Here is a 21,116-nt window from a genome sequence, read left to right on the forward strand (position 1 = left end):
TCCTTATCTGTATCCTTGTCCCAGCCCCATCCCTATCCCATCCCATTATTCCCATCCCCATTCCCATCATCATTCCCATTCCTGTTATCCCCATTATCCCTGTTATCCCCATCCCATTCCCATCCCCATTATGCCCATCATTCCCATCATTATTCCCACTGTTATCCCTGTTATTCCCATTCCTATTCCCATTCCTGTTATTCCCACCATCATTCCCATCCCATTCCCATGATTCCCATCATTCCCATCATCATTCCCATCTCATTATCCCCTTATCCCATTGTCATTCCCACCCCATTCCCATTATCCCATTCCCATTCCCGTTATCCCGTTGTCATTCCTGTCATTCCCACCCCATTCCCATCATTCCCCTTATTCCCACCGTCATTCCCATCATTATCCCCATCATTATCCCACTGTTATTCTGTTGTCATTCCCGTTATTCCCACCCCATTCCCATCATTATCCCATCATCATTCCCATCATTCCCACCCCATTATCCCATTATCCCCTTGCCATTCCCATCATTATCCTCATCATTATCCCACCGTTATCCCGTTGTCATTCCCACCCCATTCCCATCATTATCCCGTAGTCATTCCCGTTATCCCACTGTCATTCCCATCCCATTATCCCCAGTATCCCAGTATCCCATTCCCTACCGTGCCGCCAGTATGACCGCATGCTGCTCGGGGCAGCACTGCCCCCATTGTCATTCCCAGTATCCCATAGTCATTCCCACCCCATTATCCCATAGGTTATCCCATAGGTTATCCTATATGTTCCATACGTTACCGTGCCGCCAGTATGACCGCATGCTGCTCGGGGCAGCACTGCCCCCATTGTCATTCCCATTATCCCCATCATTCCCACCCCATTATCCCGTTATCCCATAGGTTATTCCATAGGTTATCCCATAGGTTACCCCATAGGCTATCCCATACGTTACCGTGCCGCCAGTATGACCGCATGCTGCTCAGGGCAGCACTGCCCCCATTGTCATTCCCGTTATCCCATTATCCCATCATTCACATTATCCCCATCATTATCCCATAGTCATTCCCGTTATCCCATAGGCTATCCCATATGTTCCATACGTTACCGTGCCGCCAGTATGACCGCATGCTGCTCAGGGCAGCACTGCCCCCATTGTCATTCACATCATTCCCATCCCATTATCCCGTTATCCCCATCATTCCCATTATCCCACAGTCATTCCCGTTATCCCATAGGTTACCCCATAGGTTACCCCATAGGTTACCCCATACGTTACCGTGCCGCCAGTATGACCGCATGCTGCTCAGGGCAGCACTGCCCCCATTGTCATTCCCGTTATCCCATAGTCATTCCCACCCCGTTATCCCATAGGTTATCCTATATGTTATCCTATATGTTACCTTGCCGCCAGTATGACCGCATGCTGCTCGGGCCACAGCCGCCTCAGCCCCGCCCGCACCAGCACGAACAGCGACGGGAAGAACACCAGCCCCGCGGCCAGCGCCGGACCGGGGGGGGCCATGGGAACGGGGGGCGTGGCCTGAGGGGGGAGGGACCTGATTGGGCGGAGGGATGGAGGGGGGGCGTGGTCTGAGGGGGGAGGGACCTGATTGGGCGGAGGGAGAGGGGGGGCGGGGACAGGGGAGGGATGAATGGGAGGGGAACGGGGGGCGTGGCCTGAGGGGGGAGGGACCTGATTGGGCGGAGGGAGAGGGGGGGGCGGGGTCTGAGGAGGGGCGGGACCTGATTGGGCGGAGGGATGGAGGGGGGCGTGGCCTGCGGGAGGTGAATGGGAGGGGAACGGGGGGCATGGCCTCCGAGGGGGAGGGACCTGATTGGGCGGAGGGAGAGGGGGGGCGTGGCCTGCAAGGGGTGAATGGGAGGGGAAAGGGGCGGGGTCAGGGAGGAGGGATGAATGGGAGGGGAAAGGGGGCGTGGCCTAAATGGGAACGTTAACGGACAATAGAGGCGTGGCCTAAAGGGGGCGTGGTCTAAAGGGGGGCGTGGCATAAAAAGGCGTTATCGTATATGGGGGCGTGGCCTCCGAGGGGACGGGACCTGATTGGGCGGAGGGAGCGGGGGGGGGCGGGGTCAGGGAGGAGGGATGAATGGGAGGGGAAAGGGGACGTGGTCTAAGGGGGTGAATGGGAGGGGAAAGGGGGCGGGGCCTAACGGGGGCGTTATCATATGCAGGGGCGTGGCCTAAAGGGGAACGTTAACGGACGGTAGAGGCGTGGCCCAAAGGGGGCGTGGCTTAGACGGACGTTAATATATGCAGGGAGCGTGGTCTAAAGCTAACGTTAACGTATAAAGGAGGCGTGGCCTAAGGGGGGCATTATAGCGTAAAGGGGCGGGGCCTAAAGGGAACGTTATCCTATACAAGGGGCGTGGCCTAAAGGAGGCGTGGCTTAGATAGACGTTAATGTATGCAGGGGGCGTGGCCTAACGGTAGAGGGGACGCTGCTTTGGAGGCCTGACCCCTCCCACCTCGCCCCGCCCATCCCTCATTTACATATCCACGCCCACAACGTCACCCACCACCACTATATCCCCCCGCACAGCCCCTCCCACCTCATTAGCATACATTAACATACATTAAAGGCCGTTAATTACCTGCGCGCTAATTACCTCAGGCCCCCTGAGGCGTCACCACGGCAACGGCGGGGGGGGGGAGTGAGCGCAAACCGCGCATGCGCGTCGAGTCGCCTCCTGATTGGCCGAGCGCGCAGCCAATGGGGAAGCGCGCAGCGGGCGCGTTGCCAGGTAGAAAAGGGGGAGGGCGTTGCTATGGCGACGATGGGCTCATTGCATATGCATTAAGCGGAGGGGCGGGGTCATGAATATTAATGAGGGGGGTTACGCAATGCGGAGGGCCTATAAGCCACGCCCCCAGTGTTTAGGTCCTAAGGTGGGGGGGGAAGGACAACGGGGGGGGGGGGGAGGTTACCACGTCCGTTGCTATGGCAACCACGTTGCCATAGCGACAACGGGGACCCCCAAAATGGGGGGGGGGGAGGAAATCACCCCCATAATGGGAGGGGGGAGGGGCTTGGGGGGGTTCCCCTCCCCCCACCCCATCGAGGGGGGGGGTGGGGGAGGGGTTGGGGGCTATTTTGGGATGCGGAAAGGGCAGAGGTCACCTGAGAAGGTCACAAAGGGGGGGGGGGCCCCCTATAGGAGCCCCTATATAAGGGGGAGCCCCCAGCACCCCCAGCGGCACTCAGGGTCACGCCAAGGTAAGTGATGGATGGGGGGGCCCCATTGGCTGCACCCCAAACACCCCCCCCCTTTAAATGGACCCCCCCCTGCACCCCAATACCCCCATTGTACCCTATGGGGCGCTGCCCCCCCCTTTGCACCCCCAAACCCCCCCTGTACCCCAATAACCTCCCCCGTTACCCCTTTAAGAGGGGGGTCTCACACGACGTTGCCCCTTTAAGAGCGTACCCCCGTCGCTCCCCGACGTGGTGACGTCAGGGAGGCCCCGCCCCTTGCCGTACGCTCGCTGTTGGCCCCATACAGGTGGGGGGGGCGTGGGTTTTGGGGTGAAAAGAGGCGGTTTTGGGTTAAGTTTGGGTGAAAAAAAAGAGGTTTTTGGGCAAAAAAAGTTGGATTTAGGGGTTAAAAGTGGTAATTTTCTGGGGGAAGGGCGGATTCTGAGGTAAAAAGTGCAGGTTTTGGGTCTAAAAGGTAGATTTTGGGGTGAAAAGTGGTTGTTTTTGTCGGGAAGGGCAGATTCTGAGGTAAAAAGTGCAGGTTTTGGGTCTAAAAGTCGGATTTTGGGGTGAAAAGGGCGGATTTGGGGGTGTTGGGGCTGATTCTGAGGTAAAAAGTGCAGGTTTTAGATAGAAATAGGTGTTTTGGGGTGAGAAAGGCAGATTTGGGTGTTTTGGGGCAGATTCTGAGGTAAAATTACAGGTTTGGGGTGAAAAAGACAGGTTTTTGGGGAAAAAGGGCAGATTTTGGGGTTTTGGGGCAAATTCTGAGGTAAAAAGTGCAGATTTTGGCGTGAAAACGGATTTTGGGGGTAAAAAAGGCGGATTTGGGGGGTTTGGGGTAGATTCTGAGGTAAAAAAAGGAGATTTTAGGGTTTTGGGGCAGATTCTGAGGTAAAAGGTTCAGATTTTGGGGTCTGGGGCCAGATTCTGTGGTAAAAAGTGCAGATTTTGGGGTGAAAAAGGCAGATTTCAGGGTGGAAAGCACTGATTTGGGGTGAAAAATGCAGGTTTTGGGGTGAAAAGGGCAGATTTTGTAGTGAGAAGCAGTGATTTTGGGGTGGAAAGCACAGGTTTTGGGCAAAGGCTGAATCTGGGGTGAAAAAGGCAGATTTTGGGGTGGACAGGCAAATTTGGGAGTGAAAAATGGGTATTTTGGGATGGAAAGGGCAAATTTTGAGGTTTAAAGGGCAGATTTTGGGGTGGAAAGAGCAGATTTTGGGGTTTAAAGGGCAGATTTTGGGGTGGAAAGAGCAGATTTTGAGGTTTAAAGGGCAAATTTTGGGGTGGAAAGAGCAGATTTTGAGGTTTAAAGAGCAGTTTCAGGGGTTTAAATGGCAATTTTGGGGTTTAAAGGGCAAATTTGGCATTAAAATGTATATTCTGTGGTGAAAAGTGCATATTTTGGGTCAAAATTATAGATTTTTGTGTGAAAAACTCATATTTCGTGGTGTCAACCCCCAATTTGGTCCAAAAAGAGCCAAATTTTGGGTCAAAACCTCTGTTTTTGGGGGGGGTTGCCCTTGATCCGCCCTTGATGGGGGCGGGGGGGGGGTCCGCCATTGGGCAGGGGCCGGGCGGTCACGTCGTGCGCTGGTGGGCGGGGCCTGACGGCGTGCGCGGTGACGTCAGACGCAGGGAGCCAAGATGGCGCCGGCCGTGCCAGCGCTGACGCCGGAGCAGAAGAAGGAGCTGGCGGAGATCGCGCAGAAGATTGTGGCTCCCGGGAAGGGAATATTGGCGGCGGATGAGTCTACCGGTAACCGGGGACACATGGGGGGGAGGTATGGGGGTGATGGAGAGGGGAATTGGGGGGGATGGGGGTTCCGGAGCCATTGGGAATACTGGCGGCGGATGAGTCTACCGGTAACCGGGGAACATGGGGGAACATGGGGGGGATGGAGAGGGGCATTGGGGTGATGGGGGTTTCGGAGCCATTGGGGTGATGGAGGGGGGGGGACTGGAACCATTGGGAATACTGGCGGCGGATGAGTCTACCGGTAACCGGGGGGGGACGGGGAACATGGGGGGTGATGGAGAGGGGGGGACCGGAGCCATTGGGGTGATGGAGAGGGGGGGACTGGAACCATTGGGAATACTGGCGGCCGATGAGTCTACCGGTAATGGGGGAACATGGGGGAACATGGGGGGGGATGGAGAGGGGGGGACTGGAACCATTGGGTGATGGAGGGGGGGACATTGGGGTGATGGAGAGTGGGGACTGGAACCATTGGGAATACTGGCGGCCGATGAGTCTACCGGTAACCGGGGACACATGGGGGGGATGGGGGGGGGAGAGAGACCCATAGAGATCTCATCATTGGGGTGATGGAGAGGGGGGGACTGGAACCATTGGGAATACTGGCGGCAGATGAGTCCACCGGTAACCGGGGAACATGGGGGAACATGGGGGGGAGGTATGGGGGTGATGGGGGGGGGTATTGGGGTGATGAAGGGGGAGGTATTGGGGTGATGGAGAGGAAAGGGTGACCGCAACCATTGGGGTGATGGAGAGGGGGGGACTGGAACCATTGGGAATACTGGCGGCCGATGAGTCTACCGGTAATGGGGGGGGGGACCGGAGCCATTGGGGTGATGGAGAGGGGGGACTGGAACCATTGGGGTGATGGAGAGGGGGGGACTGGAACCATTGGGAATACTGGCGGCGGATGAGTCTACCGGTAATGGGGGTGGGAGCGGGGAACATGGGGGGGATGGGGGGGGAGGAATTGGGGTGATGAAGGCGGAGCCATGGGGGTGTTGGAGTGGGAGGCATGGGGGTGATGGGGGGGGGGAATTGGGGTGATGGGGGGGGAGCCATGGGGGTGATGGAGGGGGGGACCAGACCCATTGGGGTGATGGGGGAGAACCATTGGGTAATGGAGGGGGAGGTAATGGGGTGGTGGTGGGGGGGGTGACACCAGAACCATTGGGGTGATGGAGAGGGGGGACTGGAACCATTGGGGTGATGGAAGAGGAACCATTGGGGTGATGGAGAGGGGGGACTAGAACCATGGGGGTAATAGGAGGGGGCACTGGGATAATGGAAGGGGAGCCATGGGGGTGATGGAGAGCGAGGTATTGGGGTGATGGAGGGGGAGGCATGGGGGTGATGGACGGGGGGACCGGAACCTTTGGGGTGATGGAGAGTGGGGGCATTGGGGTGATGGGGGGGGGGAGGACTGGAACCATTGGGTTAGGAAGTTCTTGGGTGTTATTTGGATACATTGGTTCATGTTGGTCTAAAGTGGTTTTTACTGGTCTAAATTGGTTTATGTTGATCTAAATTAGTTTATACTGGTCTAAAGTGGTTTATGTTGGTTTAAAGTAGTTTATACTGGTCTAAACTGGTTTATATGGGTTTAGTTGGAAACAGTATCAGCACCTTAAACCAGTACCATGAGTTACTTGCAAGCTTCTGGCTGTTCATTGACCCCTATTAGCAGCCAATGCCACCCTGACCCTTACTGGTCTAACCTGGTTTGCCCTGGTGTGCCCTTAGGCAGCATCGCCAAGCGCCTGAGCTCGGTGGGAGCCGAGAACACGGAGGAGAACCGGCGCTGGTACCGGCAGCTGCTGTTCACTGCTGACAGCCGCGTGGATCCCTGCATCGGGGGGGTCATCCTGTTCCATGAGACCCTGTACCAGAAGAGTGATGATGGGCGTCCCTTCCCGCAGGTCATCCGGGCCAAGGGGGCCCTCGTGGGCATCAAGGTGGGTGATGGGGGGGGATTGGGGGGGGATTGGGGGTAATGGGGGGAGTATTGGGGCAATGGGGGGGTATTGGGGGCAATTGGGGGGGTATTGGGGGCAATGGGGGGGTATTGGGGGCAATTGGGGGGGTATTGGGGGCAATGGGGGGGTATTGGGGGCAATGGGGGGGGTATTGGAGGCAATGGGGGGGCATGGATGGCGTTATGGGGGGGTATTGGGGGCAATGGGGGTAATGGGGGGAGCGTGGATGGCATTATGGGGGAGTATTGGGGGTAATGGGGGGTGCATTGATGGTGGTATGGGGGGTATTGGGGGCAATGGGGGTAATGGGGGGGATGTATTAATAGTGTTATGGGGGAGTATTGGGGCAATGGGGGGGTATTGGGGGCAATGGGGTCTCTGGGGGGCATGGATGGCATTATGGGGGGGTATTGGGGGTAATGGGGGGTGCATTGATGGTGGTATGGGGGGTATTGTGGGCAATGGGGGTGATGGGGGGTGTATTAGTAGCATTATGGGGGTGTATTGGGGTCAATGGGGGGTGCATTGATGGAGTTATGGGGCATATGGGGATAATAGGGGGTGCATTGATGGGGTTATGGGGGGTATTGGGGTGCTGGAAGTAATAGGTAGGGGTGTATTAATAGCAGTATTGGGGGCAATGGGGGTAATAGGGGGTGCATTGATGGCATTATGGGGGGTATAGGGGGCAATGGGGGCTCCGGGGGGGGTGTGGATGGGGATGGGGGGGGTATTGGGGGCAATGGGGGGTGCATGGATGGTATTATGGGGGGTATTTGGGGCAATGGGGGTAATAGGGAGTGCATTGATGGCCTTATGGGGGGGTATTGGGGGCAATGGGGGCTCTGTGCGGTGCATTGATGGCGTTATTGGGGGGTATTGGGGTGCTGGGGGCTATGGGTGCTCCCTAACCTGCATCAACCCCACTATGGGGGGGGTCCTTAAAAGGGTGCTGGGCACCTTAAAGGTGGTGTCTCTATGGGAGGCTCGGGGGGGGCACCCCATGGGGCCCATCCCGGTGTCCCCATTGACGTGGCACCATCCCATAGGTGGACAAGGGCGTCGTGCCCCTGGCTGGCACCAATGGCGAGACCACGACCCAAGGTGAGGGACACCCCATGGAGACCCCCCAAAGCCCCATTGGTGCCCCCATTGTGACCCCATCTATGCCATTCCCAATGGACACCCATTGGTGCCCATCCTGACCCCATTCCCAATGGACACCCATTGGTATCTCTGATGCCATCCTGACCCCATCCCTGCCATTCCCATTGCACACCATTGCTGCCCATGGCCCCATCCTTGCCATTCCCATTGGACCCCATTGGTGCCCATGATCCCATCCATACCATTCCCATTGCACACCATTGGTGTCCATGGCCCCATCCCTGCCATTCCCATTGGACCCCATTGCTGCCCATTACCCCATCCATACCATTCCCAATGGATTGGTGCCCATCCTGCCCCCATCCACACCATTCCCATTGAACCCCATTGATGCCCATGCCCCCATCCATGCCATTCCCAATGTCCACCATTGATGCCCATGCCCCCATCCATTCCATTCCCATTGCACACCATTGGTGCCCATGCCCCCATCCCTGCCATTCCCAATGGATTGGTGCCCATCTTGCCCCCATCCACACCATTCCCATTGGACCCCATTGGTGCCCATGCCCCCATCCATACCATTCCCAATGGATTGGTGCCCATCCTGACCCCATCCATGCCATTCCCAATGGATTGGTGCCCATCCTGCCCCCATCCATGCCATTCCCATTGGCCACCATTGATGTCCATGCCCCCATCCATACCATTCCCAATGGATTGATGCCATCATGCCCCCATCCCTGCCATTCCCAATGGACACCATTGGTGCCCATGCCCCCATCCACACCATTCCCAATGTCCACCATTGGTGCCCATGACCCCATCCATACCATTCCCATTGGATTGGTGCCCATCCTGCCCCCATCCCCACCATTCCCATTGCACACCATTGCTGCCCATGCCCCCATCCATGCCATTCCCAATGGACACCCATTGGTATACCTGATGTCATCCTGACCCCATCCATTCCATTCCCATTGGCCATCATTGGTGCCCATCCTGACCCCATCCATGGCATTCCCATTCCATCCTATTCCCATTGGCCACCATTGCTGCCCATGCCCCCATCCCTGCCATTCCCATTGCACACCATTGGTGCCCATGCCCCCATCCATGTCATTCCCAATGGACACCATTCGTACCCATCCTGACCCCATCCATTCCATTCCCAATGGACACCATTGGTGCCCATACCCCCATCCATGCCATTCCCAATGGATTGGTGCCCATCCTGACCTCATCCCTGCCATTCCCATTGGACACCATTGATGCTCATGCCCCCATCCATGCCATTCCCATTGGCCACCACTGATGCCCATGCCCCCATCAATGGCATTCCCATTGGACACCATTGGTGCCCATGACCCTATCCATGCCATTCCCATTGGTATCTCTGACGCCATCCTGACCCCATCCATGCCATTCCCAATGGACACCCATTGATGCTGCTATCCCTGATGCCGTCCTGCCCCCATCCATGCCATTCCTATTGCACACCATTGATGCCCATGCCCCCATCCATGGCATTCCCATTGCACACCATTGGTGCCCATGCCCCCATCCATACCATTCCCAATGGATTGGTGCCCATCCTGCCCCCATCCATGCCATTCCCATTGGACCCCATTGATGCCCATGACCCCATCCACACCATTCCCATTGGCCACCATTGGTGCCCATGATCCCATCAATACCATTCCCAATGGATTGGTGCCCATCCTGACCCCATCCATGCCATTCCCATTGCACACCATTGGTGCCCATGCCCCCATCCATTCCATTCCCAATGGATTGGTGCCCATCCTGACCCCATCCATGCCATTCCCATTGCACACCATTGGTGCCCATCCTGACCCCATCCATGCCATTCCCATTGCACACCATTGGTGCCCATGCCCCCATCCATTCCATTCCCAATGGATTGGTGCTCATCCTGCCCTCATCCACACCATTCCTATTGGACACCATTGCTGCCCATGCCCCCATCCGTGACATTCCCACTGCACACCATTGGTGCCCATGATCCCATCCACACCATTCCCATTGCACACCATTGGTGCCCATGCCCCCATCCATGCCATTCCCATTGGACACCATTGCTGCCCATGACCCCATCCATACCATTCCCAATGGATTGGTGCCCGTTCTGCCCCCATCCACACCATTCCCATTGAACCCCATTGGTGCCCATGCCCCCATCCATGCCATTCCCATTGGAGATCATCCTGACCCCATTCCAATGGACACCCATTGGTGTCACTGATGCCATCATGGTCTCATCCATTCCATTCCCAATGGACACCCATTGGTATCCCTGATGCCATCCTGACCCTATCCATGCTATTCCCAATGGACCCCCATTGATGACCCCATCCCTGATGCCATCATGATCCCATCCATGCCATTCCCATTGCACACCATTGATGCCCATGACCCCATCCATGCCATTCCCATTGGCCACCATTGATGCCCATGACCCCATCCACACCATTCCCATTGCACACCATTGATGCCCATGCCCCCATCCATACCATTCCCAATGGATTAGTGCCGATCCTGCCCCCATCCATGCCATTCCCATTGCACACCATTGCTGCCCATGCCCCCATCCCTGCCATTCCCATTGGCCACCATTGATGCCCATGATCCCATCCATACCATTCCCAATGGATTCGTGCCCATCCTGCCCCCATCCACACCATTCCCATTGCACACCATTGGTGCCCATGCCCCCATCCATGTCATTCCCATTGCACACCATTGGTGCCCATTACCCCATCCATGGTATTCCCATTGCACACCATTGATGCCCATGCCCCCATCCATGGCATTCCCATTGCACACCATTGCTGCCCATGCCCCCATCCATGGCATTCCCATTGCACACCATTGATGCCCATGCCCCCATCCATGGCATTCCCATTGCACACCATTGCTGCCCATGCCCCCATCCATGGCATTCCCATTGCACACCATTGGTGCCCATGCCCCCATTCATACCATTCCCAATGGATTCGTGCCCATCCTGCCCCCATCCACACCATTCCCATTGGACCCCATTGCTGCCCATGCCCCCATCCACACCATTCCCATTCCCATTCCCAGGCCTGGACGGGCTCATGGAGCGCTGTGCCCAGTACAAGAAGGACGGAGCTGACTTTGCCAAGTGGCGCTGCGTGCTCAAGATCTCGGAGCACACCCCGACCCCATTGGCCATCATGGAGAACGCCAACGTCCTGGCACGGTACGCCAGCATCTGCCAGCAGGTACGGCATTCCCGACACCGGGAATGGGGGATCCATGGGGATGGGGATATGGGGATGGGGGAGCTATGGGGAACACCAACGTCCTGGCGCGGTACGCCAGCATCTGCCAGCAGGTACGGCATTCCCGACACCGGGAATGGGGATATGGAGGTGGGGATATGGGGATGGGGGATCCGTGGGGATGGGGGAGCTATGGAGAACACCAACGTCCTGGCGCGGTACGCCAGCATCTGCCAGCAGGTACGGCATTCCCGACACCGGGAATGGGGGATCCATAGGGATGGGGGATCCATGGGGATGGGGGATCCATGGGGATGGGGGATCCATGGGGATGGGGGAGCTGTGGGGATGGGGATCCATGGGGATGGGGGCATGGAAGGGATGGGAACATGGAAGGGATTGGGATCTATGGGGATGGGGACATGGAGGTGGGGATGGGGCATCCATGGGGACATGGACCACAATAGGGGTTACCATGGTGATGTGGACCACCTTGGGAACAGTCCCATTCCCGGCTCCAGGACGAGCATCCCTGGGGAGCATCGGGAATGGGATCCCCTCCCGTGCCCCATTCCCAATCCCAATCCCTCTCCCCATTCCCAATCCCCATTCCCATTCCCTTCCTCTCCCCATTCCCAATCCCCTCCTCTCCCATTCCCATTCCCAATCCCTGTCTCTCCCCATTCCCATTCCCAATCCCTTCCTCTCCCCATTCCCAATCCCCATTCCCAATCCCAATCCCTGTCTCTCCCCATTCCCAATCCCTCTCCCCATTCCCAATCCCCATTCCCCATTCCCATCCCCATTCCCAATCCCAATCCCTGTCTCTCCCCATAGAACGGCATCGTCCCCATTGTGGAGCCCGAGATCCTTCCGGATGGGGACCACGACCTCAAGCAGTGCCAATACGTGACCGAGAAGGTGGGGACCCCACTTATTATGGGATGGCAGGGTTCCTAATGGGATCACTCCCTTATTATGGGATGGAGGGGTTCCTAATGGGATCACCCCTTATTATGGGATGGAGGGATCCCTAAAGGGACCCCCCATTTATTATTGGATGGAGAGGTCCCTAATGGGATCACCCCTTTAATTATGGGATGGAGGCTTCCCTAATGGGACCACTTCTTTATTATGGATGGGGGGATCCCTAATGAGACCACCCCTATATTATGGGATGGAGAGATCCCTAATGAGACCCCCCATATATTATGGGATGGAGAGGTCTCTAATGGGACCACCCTTTTATTATGGGATGGAGGAGTCCCTAATGAGACCACCCCTATATTATGGGATGGAGAGTACCTAATGGGATCATCTCTTTATTATGGGATCGGAATGGGACCACCCCTTTATTATGGGATGGATGGGCTCCCTAATGGCACCACCCCTTTATTATGGGATGGAGGGTCTCTAATAGGACCACCCCTTTATTATGGGAATGGAATGGGACCACTTCTTTATTATGGGATGGAAGATTCCTAATGGGACCACCCTTTTATTATGGGATGGAGGACTCCCTAAAGGGACCACCTGTTTATTATGGGATGGACGGATCCCTAATGGGACCACCCCTTTATTATGGGATGGAGAGATCTCTAATGGGACCAGCCCTTTATTATGGGACGGAGGGGTCCCTAATGGGATCACCCCCTTATTATGGGATGGGAGGGTACTTAATGGGACAAGCTCTATATTATGTATGGGAATGCGACCACCCCTTTATTATGGGATGGAAGGGCTCCCTAATGGCACCACTCCTATATTATGGGATGGAGGGATCCCTAATGAGACCCCCATATATTATGGGATGGAGAGATCTCTAATGGGACCACCCCTTTATTATGGGATGGAGGAGTCCCTAATGAGACCACCCCTATATTATGGAATGGAGGGCTCCCTAATGGCACCCCCCCTATATTATGGGATGGAGAGGTCCTTAATGAGACCACCCCTATATTATGGGATGGAGAGGTCCTTAATGAGACCACCCCTATATTATGGGATGGAAGAGGTCCCTAATGGCACCACCCCTTTATTATGGGATGGAGGGCTCCCTAATGACCCCCCCCCCATCCTGCCCCACAGGTACTGGCTGCCGTGTACAAGGCTCTGAGCGACCACCACGTGTACCTGGAGGGGACCCTGCTCAAGCCCAACATGGTGACCGCAGGTCATGCCTGCCCCAAGAAGTACACCCCCGAGGAGATCGCCATGGCAACCGTCACCGCGCTGCGCCGCACCGTGCCCCCCGCCGTGCCCGGTAACAGCCCCCCCCCCATCACTGTATCCGGGTCCCCATCCCTGTATCCCTGTCCCCATCCCTGTATCCCTGTCCCCATCCCTGTATCCCTGTCCCCATCCCTGTATCCCTGTCCCCATCCCTGTATCCCTGTCCCCATCCCTGTGTCCCTGTCCCCATCCCTGTGTCCCTGTCCCCATCCCTGTATCCCTGTCCCCATCCCTGTATCCCTGTCCCCATCCCTGTATCCCTGTCCCCATTACTGTATCTGGGTCCTCATCCCTGTATCCCTGTCCCCATCCCTGTGTCCTTGTCCCCATCCCTGTATCCCTGTCCCCATCCCTGTATCCGGGTCCTCATCCCTGTATCCCTGTCCCCATCCCTGTATCCCTGTCCCCATCCCTGTATCCCTGTCCCCATCACTGTATCCCTGTCCCCATCCCTGTATCCCTCTCCCCATCCCTGTGTCCCTGTCCCCATCCCTGTATCCCTGTCCCCATCCCTGTATCCCTGTCCCCATCCCTGTGTCCCTGTCCCCATCCCTGTATCCCTGTCCCCATCACTGTATCCCTGTCCTCATCCCTGTATCCCTGTCCCCATCTCTGTGTCCTTGTCCCCATCCCTGTGTCCCTGTCCCCATCTCTGTATCCCTGTCCCCATCCCTGTATCTGGGTCCCCATCCCTGTATCCCTGTCCCCATCCCTGTATCCTTGTCCCCATCACTGTATCCCTGTCCCCATCCCTGTATCCCTGTCCCCATCCCTGTATCCCTGTCCCCATCCCTGTATCAGGGTCCCCATCCCTGTATCCGGGTCCCTATTGCTGTATCCGGGTCCCCATCCCTGTATCCTTGTCCCCATCCCTGTATCCCTGTCCCCATCCCTGTATCCCTGTCCCCATCCCTGTATCCTTGTCCCCATCCCTGTGTCCCTGTCCCCATCCCTGTATCCCTGTCCCCATCCCTGTATCCCTGTCCCCATCCCTGTATCCCTGTCCCCATCACTGTATCCGGGTCCCCATCCCTGTATCCCTGTCCCCATCCCTGTATCCCTGTCCCCATCCCTGTATCCCTGTCCTCATCCCTGTATCCCTGTCCTCATCCCTGTATCCCTGTCCCCATCCCTGTATCCCTGTCCCCATCACTGTATCCCTGTCCCCATCACTGTATCCGGGTCCCCATCCCTATGTCCCTGTCCCCATCCCTGTATCCCTGTCCCCATCACTGTATCCCTGTCCCCATCCCTGTATCCGGGTCCCCATCCCTGTATCCCTGTCCTCATCCCTGTATCCTTGTCCCCATCCCTGTATCCCTGTCCCCATCCCTGTGTCCTTGTCCCCATCCCTGTGTCCTTGTCCCCATCCCTGTATCCCTGTCCCCATCCCTGTATCCCTGTCCCCATCCCTGTATCCCTGTCCCCATCCCTGTATCCCTGTCCCCATCACTGTATCCCTGTCCCCATCACTGTATCCGGGTCCCCATCCCTATGTCCCTGTCCCCATCCCTGTATCCCTGTCCCCATCACTGTATCCCTGTCCCCATCCCTGTATCCCTGTCCCCATCACTGTATCCGGGTCCTCATCCCTGTATCCCTGTCCCCATCCCTGTATCCGGGTCCACATCCCTGTATCCTCCTATATCCCTATACCCCTATATCCCCATACCACCATATTTCTATATCTCTTTATCTATCTCTATATTCCTATATCTTCTATATCCCTATACTTCCATATCCCCCTGTATTCTCTATATCCCCATATCCCCATATCTCTCTATCCCTAAATCCCTTTATCCCTCTATCCCTATGTGATTCCTCAGGGATCACGTTCCTGTCGGGGAGGCCAGAGCGAGGAGGAGGCGTCAGTGTCCCCCCATATCCCTATACCCCCATATTCTTCTATCCCTATATCCCTACATCCTCTCTATCCCTATATCCCTCTATCCCCATATCCCTCTATCCTTTCTATCTCTCTATTCCTCTATCCCCTATATCTTTATACCCCATATCCCTCTATTCCTCTGTCCCTATATCCTCATATCCCTCTATCCCCATATCCCTATATCCCCCTATCCCTCCCTATATCCCTGTATCCCTATGTCATCCCTAAGGATCACGTTCCTGTCTGGCGGCCAGAGAGAGGAGGAGGTGTCGGTGTCCCCCTGTATCCCCTATGTCCCTATATCCCTCTATGTTACCTGCAGGGATCATGTTCCTGTCTGGGGGCCAGAGTGAAGAGGAGGCCTCAGTGTCCCCCTATATCCCCATACCCCCATATCCTTCTGTATCCCCCTATACCCCCACATCCCTATATCCCTATGTGCTTCCATAGGGATCACGTTCCTGTCTGGCAGCCAGAGCGAGGAGGAGGCGTCGGTGTCCCCCTATATCCCCATACACCCCTGTATCCCTATATCCCCTCTATCCCTATATCCCTATATCCATGTATGTTATCCATAGGGATCACGTTCCTGTCCGGGGGCCAGAGCAAGGAGGAGGCCTCGGTGAACCTGAACGCCATCAACCGCTGCTCCCTGCCCCGGCCCTGGGCTCTCACCTTCAGCTATGGCTGTCCCCTATACCCCTATATCCCATATACCCTATATCCATGTATGTTATCCATAGGGATCACGTTCCTGTCCGGGGGCCAGAGCGAGGAGGAGGCCTCAGTGAACCTCAATGCCATCAACCGCTGCTCCCTGCCCCGGCCCTGGGCTCTCACCTTCAGCTATGGCTGTCCCCTATACCCCTATATCCCATATACCCTATATCCATGTATGTTATCCATAGGGATCACGTTCCTGTCCGGGGGCCAGAGCGAGGAGGAGGCCTCAGTGAACCTCAATGCCATCAACCGCTGCTCCCTGCCCCGGCCCTGGGCTCTCACCTTCAGCTATGGCCGAGCGCTCCAGGCCTCGGCCCTCAAGGCCTGGGGGGGCAAGAAGGACAACACCAAAGCGGCGCAGGAGGAGTATGTCAAGAGGGCCCTGGTGAGTCATGTGACATCAGATCCCATTGTATCCCATCGTATCCCATCGTATCCCATGATATCCCATCATATCCCATGTTATCCCATCGTATCCCATTGTATCCCATCATATCCCATCATATTCCCATCATATTCCATGAGATCCCATTGTATTCAATGAGATTCCATCATATTCCATGATATTCTGTGATATCCCATCATATTCCATGAGATTCAGTGATATTCTCTGATATTCCATCATATTCCATGTTACTCCATGAGATTCCATATCATATTCAATTATATTCCATGAGATTCCGTGATATTCCATGATATTCTGTGATATCCCATAATATTCCATGATATCCCATCATATTCCATGTTATTTCATGATATTCCATGATATCCCATCATATTCCATGATATCCCATGTCATTCCAGGCAGTTATCCAATGGCATTCCATGTTATCCCATGCAGTTATCCCGTGTTATCCCATGCAGTTATCCCACATTATCCGTGTTATCCCATGCTATCCCATGCTATCCCATGTTATCCCATGTTATTATCCCATGTTATCCCATGTTATCCATGTCATTCCCATGTTATCCCATGTATCCCACGTTATCCCATGTTATCCCACGTTACCCCATGTTATCCCATGCAGTTATCCCATGTTAACCCATGTTATCCCATGTCATTCCCATGTTATCCCACGTTATCCATGTTATCCATGTTATCCATGTTATCCATGTTACCCCATGTTACCCCATGTTACCCCATGTTATCCCATGTTATCCCATGCAGTTATCCCATGTCATTCCCATGTTATTATCCCACATTATCCCATGTAATTCCCATGTTATTATCCCACGTTATCCCGTGTAATTCCCATGCAGTTATCCCACGTCATTCCCATGTCCTTCCAGGCTAACTCCCTTATCCCATGTTATCCCATGCTATCCCTATGTTATCCCATGTCATTCCATGCGGTTATCCCATGTTATCCCACGTTATCCCATGCAGTTATCCCATGTTATTATCCCATGTTATCCCACGTTATCCCATGTTATCCATGTCATTCCCATGTCATTCCCATGTTATTATCCCTATGTTACCCCATGTTATCCCACATTATCTGTGTTATCCCATGTCATTCCCATGTTATCCCATGTTATGTTATCCCATGTTATCCATGTAATTCCCATGTTATTATCCCACGTTATCCCACATTATCCATGTTATTACCCCATCTTATCCCATGTCATTCCCATGTTATTATCCCATGCAGTTATCCCATGTTATTATCCCATGTTATCCCATGTTATCCCACGTTATCCATGTCATTCCCATGCAGTTATCCCACGTTATCCATGTTATTACCCCATGTTATCCCATGTTATCCCATGTTATCCCACATTACCCCATGTTATCCCATGTTATCCATGTTCTCCCATGTAATTCCCATGTTATTATCCCCTGTCATTCCAGGCTAACTCCCAGGCCTGCCGCGGTCTCTACACCCCCTGTTATCCCATGTTATCCCATGTCATTCCCATGTCATTCCCATGTTATCCCACGTTATCCCATGCAGTTATCCCATGTTATCCCATGTTATCCCATGCAGTTATCCCATGTTATCCCATGTAATTCCCATGTCATTCCAGGCTAACTCCCAGGCCTGCCGCGGTCTCTACACCCCCTGTTATCCCATGCAGTTATCCCATGTAATTCCCATGTTATCCCATGTAATTCCCATGTCATTCCCATGTTATCCCATGTCATTCCCATGTCATTCCCATGTAATTCCCATGTAATTCCCATGTCATTCCAGGCTAACTCCCAGGCCTGCCGCGGTCTCTACACCCCCTGTTATCCCATGCAGTTATCCCATGTTATCCGATGCAGTTATCCCATGTTATCCCATGTAATTCCCATGTCATTCCCATGTCATTCCCATGTTATCCCATGTCATTCCCATGTTATCCCATGTCATTCCCATGTCATTCCAGGCTAACTCCCAGGCCTGCCAAGGTCTCTACACCCCCTGTTATCCCATGCAGTTATCCCATGTAATTCCCATGTTATCCCATGTAATTCCCATGTAATTCCCATGTTATCCCATGCAGTTATCCCATGTTATCCCATGTAATTCCCATGTAATTCCCATGTCATTCCCATGTCATTCCAGGCTAACTCCCAGGCCTGCCGCGGTCTCTACACCCCCTGTTATCCCATGCAGTTATCCCCTGTTACCCCATGCAGTTATCCCATGTAATTCCCATGTTATCCCATGTAATTCCCATGTCATTCCAGGCTAACTCCCAGGCCTGCCAAGGTCTCTACACCCCCTGTTATCCCATGTTATCCCATGCAGTTATCCCATGTCATTCCCATGTTATCCCATGTTATCCCATGCAGTTATCCCATGTCATTCCCATGTTATCCCATGTTATCCCATGTTATCCCATGCAGTTATCCCATGTCATTCCCATGTTATCCCATGTTATCCCATGTTATCCCATGCAGTTATCCCATGTCATTCCCATGTTATCCCATGTTATCCCATGTTATCCCATGCAGTTATCCCATGTCATTCCCATGTTATCCCATGTTATCCCATGTTATCCCATGCAGTTATCCCATGTCATTCCCATGTAATTCCCATGTTATCCCATGTCATTCCCATGTCATTCCCATGTCATTCCAGGCTAACTCCCAGGCCTGCCGCGGTCTCTACACCCCCTGTTATCCCATGCAGTTATCCCATGTTATCCCATGTAATTCCCATGCAGTTATCCCATGTCATTCCAATGTAATTCCCATGTAATTCCCATGTCATTCCCATGTCATTCCCATGTCATTCCCATGTTATCCCATGTAATTCCCATGTAATTCCCATGTCATTCCCATGTCATTCCCATGTAATTCCCATGTAATTCCCATGTCATTCCCATGTCATTCCCATGTCATTCCAGGCTAACTCCCAGGCCTGCCGTGGTCTCTACACCCCCTCGGGCGCTGCCGGCGCCGCCGCCAGCGAGTCCCTCTTCATCTCCAACCACGCCTACTGATGACGTCAGCGCGTCGGGACACGCCCACCGCGCGTAGACACGCCCCCAACCCCGCCCTTAACCCCGCCCCCTTCCGGCCTGCAGCCAATGGGGCGAGAGAATAAAGTGGATGTGGATGGAGTGGGAGCTATAGGGGGCAATGGGATCTATAGGGGGCAATGGGACCTATAGGGAACAATGGGACCCATAGGGTGCATTGGGACTCATAGGGAGCAATGGGACCCATAGGGGTACAATTGGACCTATAGAGAGCAATGGGACCCATAGGGGTGCAATGGGACCCATAGGGGACAATGGGACCCATAGGGGACAATGGGACCCATAGGGGGAAAATGGGACCCATAGGGGGCAATGGGACCTATAGGGGTGCAATGGGACCCATAGGGGTGCATTGGGACCCATAGGGAGCAATGGGACCTATGGGGGGCAATGGGACCTATAGAGGGGCAATGGGACTTACAGGGGTCCATTGGAACCCATAGGGGGCAATGGGACCCATAGGGTGCAATGGGACCCATAGGGTGCATTGGGACTCATAGGGGGCAATGGGACCCATAGGGAACAATGGGACCCATAGGGGGCAATGGGACCTATAGGGGGGCAATGGGACCTATAGAGGGGCAAGGGGACTTATAGGGGTCCATTGGAACCCATAGGGGAGCATTCGGACCTATAGGGGTGCAATGGTACCTATAGAGTGCAGTGGGACCCATAGAGGGCAATGGGCTCCACAGGGGTGCAATGGGACCTATAGGGGACAGGGGGACCCATAGGGGTGTATTGGGCCCCATATGTAGCAATGGATCCCATAGGTACAATGGACTCCCATAGGGGTGCTTTGGGACCCATAGGGGAGCATTGGGACCCATAGGGGTGCAATGGGATCCATAGGGGAGCAATGGGACCCATAGGGTGCAATGGGACCCATAGGGGGAAAATGGGACCAATAGGGTGCATTGGGACTCATAGGGGGCAATGGGACACATAGGGGGCAATGGGACCCTTAGGGGTACAATGGGCCCCATAGGGTTCAATGGGCCCTATAGGGGTACAATTGGACGCGTAGGGGCCAATGGGCTCCATAGGGGTGCAATGGGACCCATAGGGGTACAATGGGACCCATAGGGGGCAATGGGACCCTTAGGGGTACAATGGGCCCCATAGGGTTCAATGGGCCCTATAGGGCTACAATGAGACCCATAGGGGCAATGGGCCCCATAGGGGTGCAATGGGACCCATAGGGGTGAATTGGGCCCCACAAGTAGCAATGGATCCCATAGGTACAATGGGCTCCCATAGGGGTGCATTGGGACCCATACAGGAGCATTCAGACCCATAGGGGGCAATGGGCCCCATAGGGGTACAATGGGACCCACAGGGGGCAATGGGTTCCATAGGGGTGCAATGGGCACCATAGAGGTGCAATTGGACCTATAGGGGGCAATGGGACCCATAGGGGGACCCATAGGGGTGCAGTGGGACCCATAGGGTGCCTTGTGCCCCATAAGGGGACCC

The 21,116-nt window shown here is 54.8% G+C and overlaps 1 protein-coding gene across 1 annotated transcript; it reads left to right on the forward strand.

Annotated features, from left to right (window-relative positions):
• The first annotated feature begins 3,445 nt into the window (after positions 1-3,445).
• LOC117437847 (fructose-bisphosphate aldolase A-like) lies at positions 3,446-19,727 on the forward strand. Its single transcript, XM_034072490.1, has 9 exons — positions 3,446-3,519; positions 4,845-4,971; positions 6,715-6,926; positions 7,997-8,051; positions 11,163-11,323; positions 12,161-12,244; positions 13,412-13,586; positions 16,187-16,551; positions 19,506-19,727. The coding sequence occupies exons 2-9, from the start codon at positions 4,860-4,862 to the stop codon at positions 19,599-19,601; spliced, it is 1,260 nt and encodes a 419-aa protein (XP_033928381.1). The 5' UTR covers positions 3,446-3,519; positions 4,845-4,859; the 3' UTR covers positions 19,602-19,727.
• The last annotated feature ends 1,389 nt before the right edge of the window (positions 19,728-21,116 follow it).

Source organism: Melopsittacus undulatus, chromosome 29 (assembly GCF_012275295.1).
Source record: "Melopsittacus undulatus isolate bMelUnd1 chromosome 29, bMelUnd1.mat.Z, whole genome shotgun sequence".
NCBI classification, from domain to species: Eukaryota; Metazoa; Chordata; class Aves; order Psittaciformes; family Psittaculidae; genus Melopsittacus; species Melopsittacus undulatus.

What these genes read in the sequence shown, in the direction of transcription:
- LOC117437847 (XM_034072490.1), top strand. Translation starts at nt 4,860, where the DNA reads ATGGCGCCGGCCGTGCCAGCGCTGACGCCGGAGCAGAAGAAGGAGCTG. An exon ending in TGGCGAGACCACGACCCAAG is followed by an intron (nt 8,052 to 11,162) that starts GTGAGGGACACC and finishes TCCCATTCCCAG; the next exon opens with GCCTGGACGGGCTCATGGAG. An exon ending in CGTGCCCCCCGCCGTGCCCG is followed by an intron (nt 13,587 to 16,186) that starts GTAACAGCCCCC and finishes TGTTATCCATAG; the next exon opens with GGATCACGTTCCTGTCCGGG.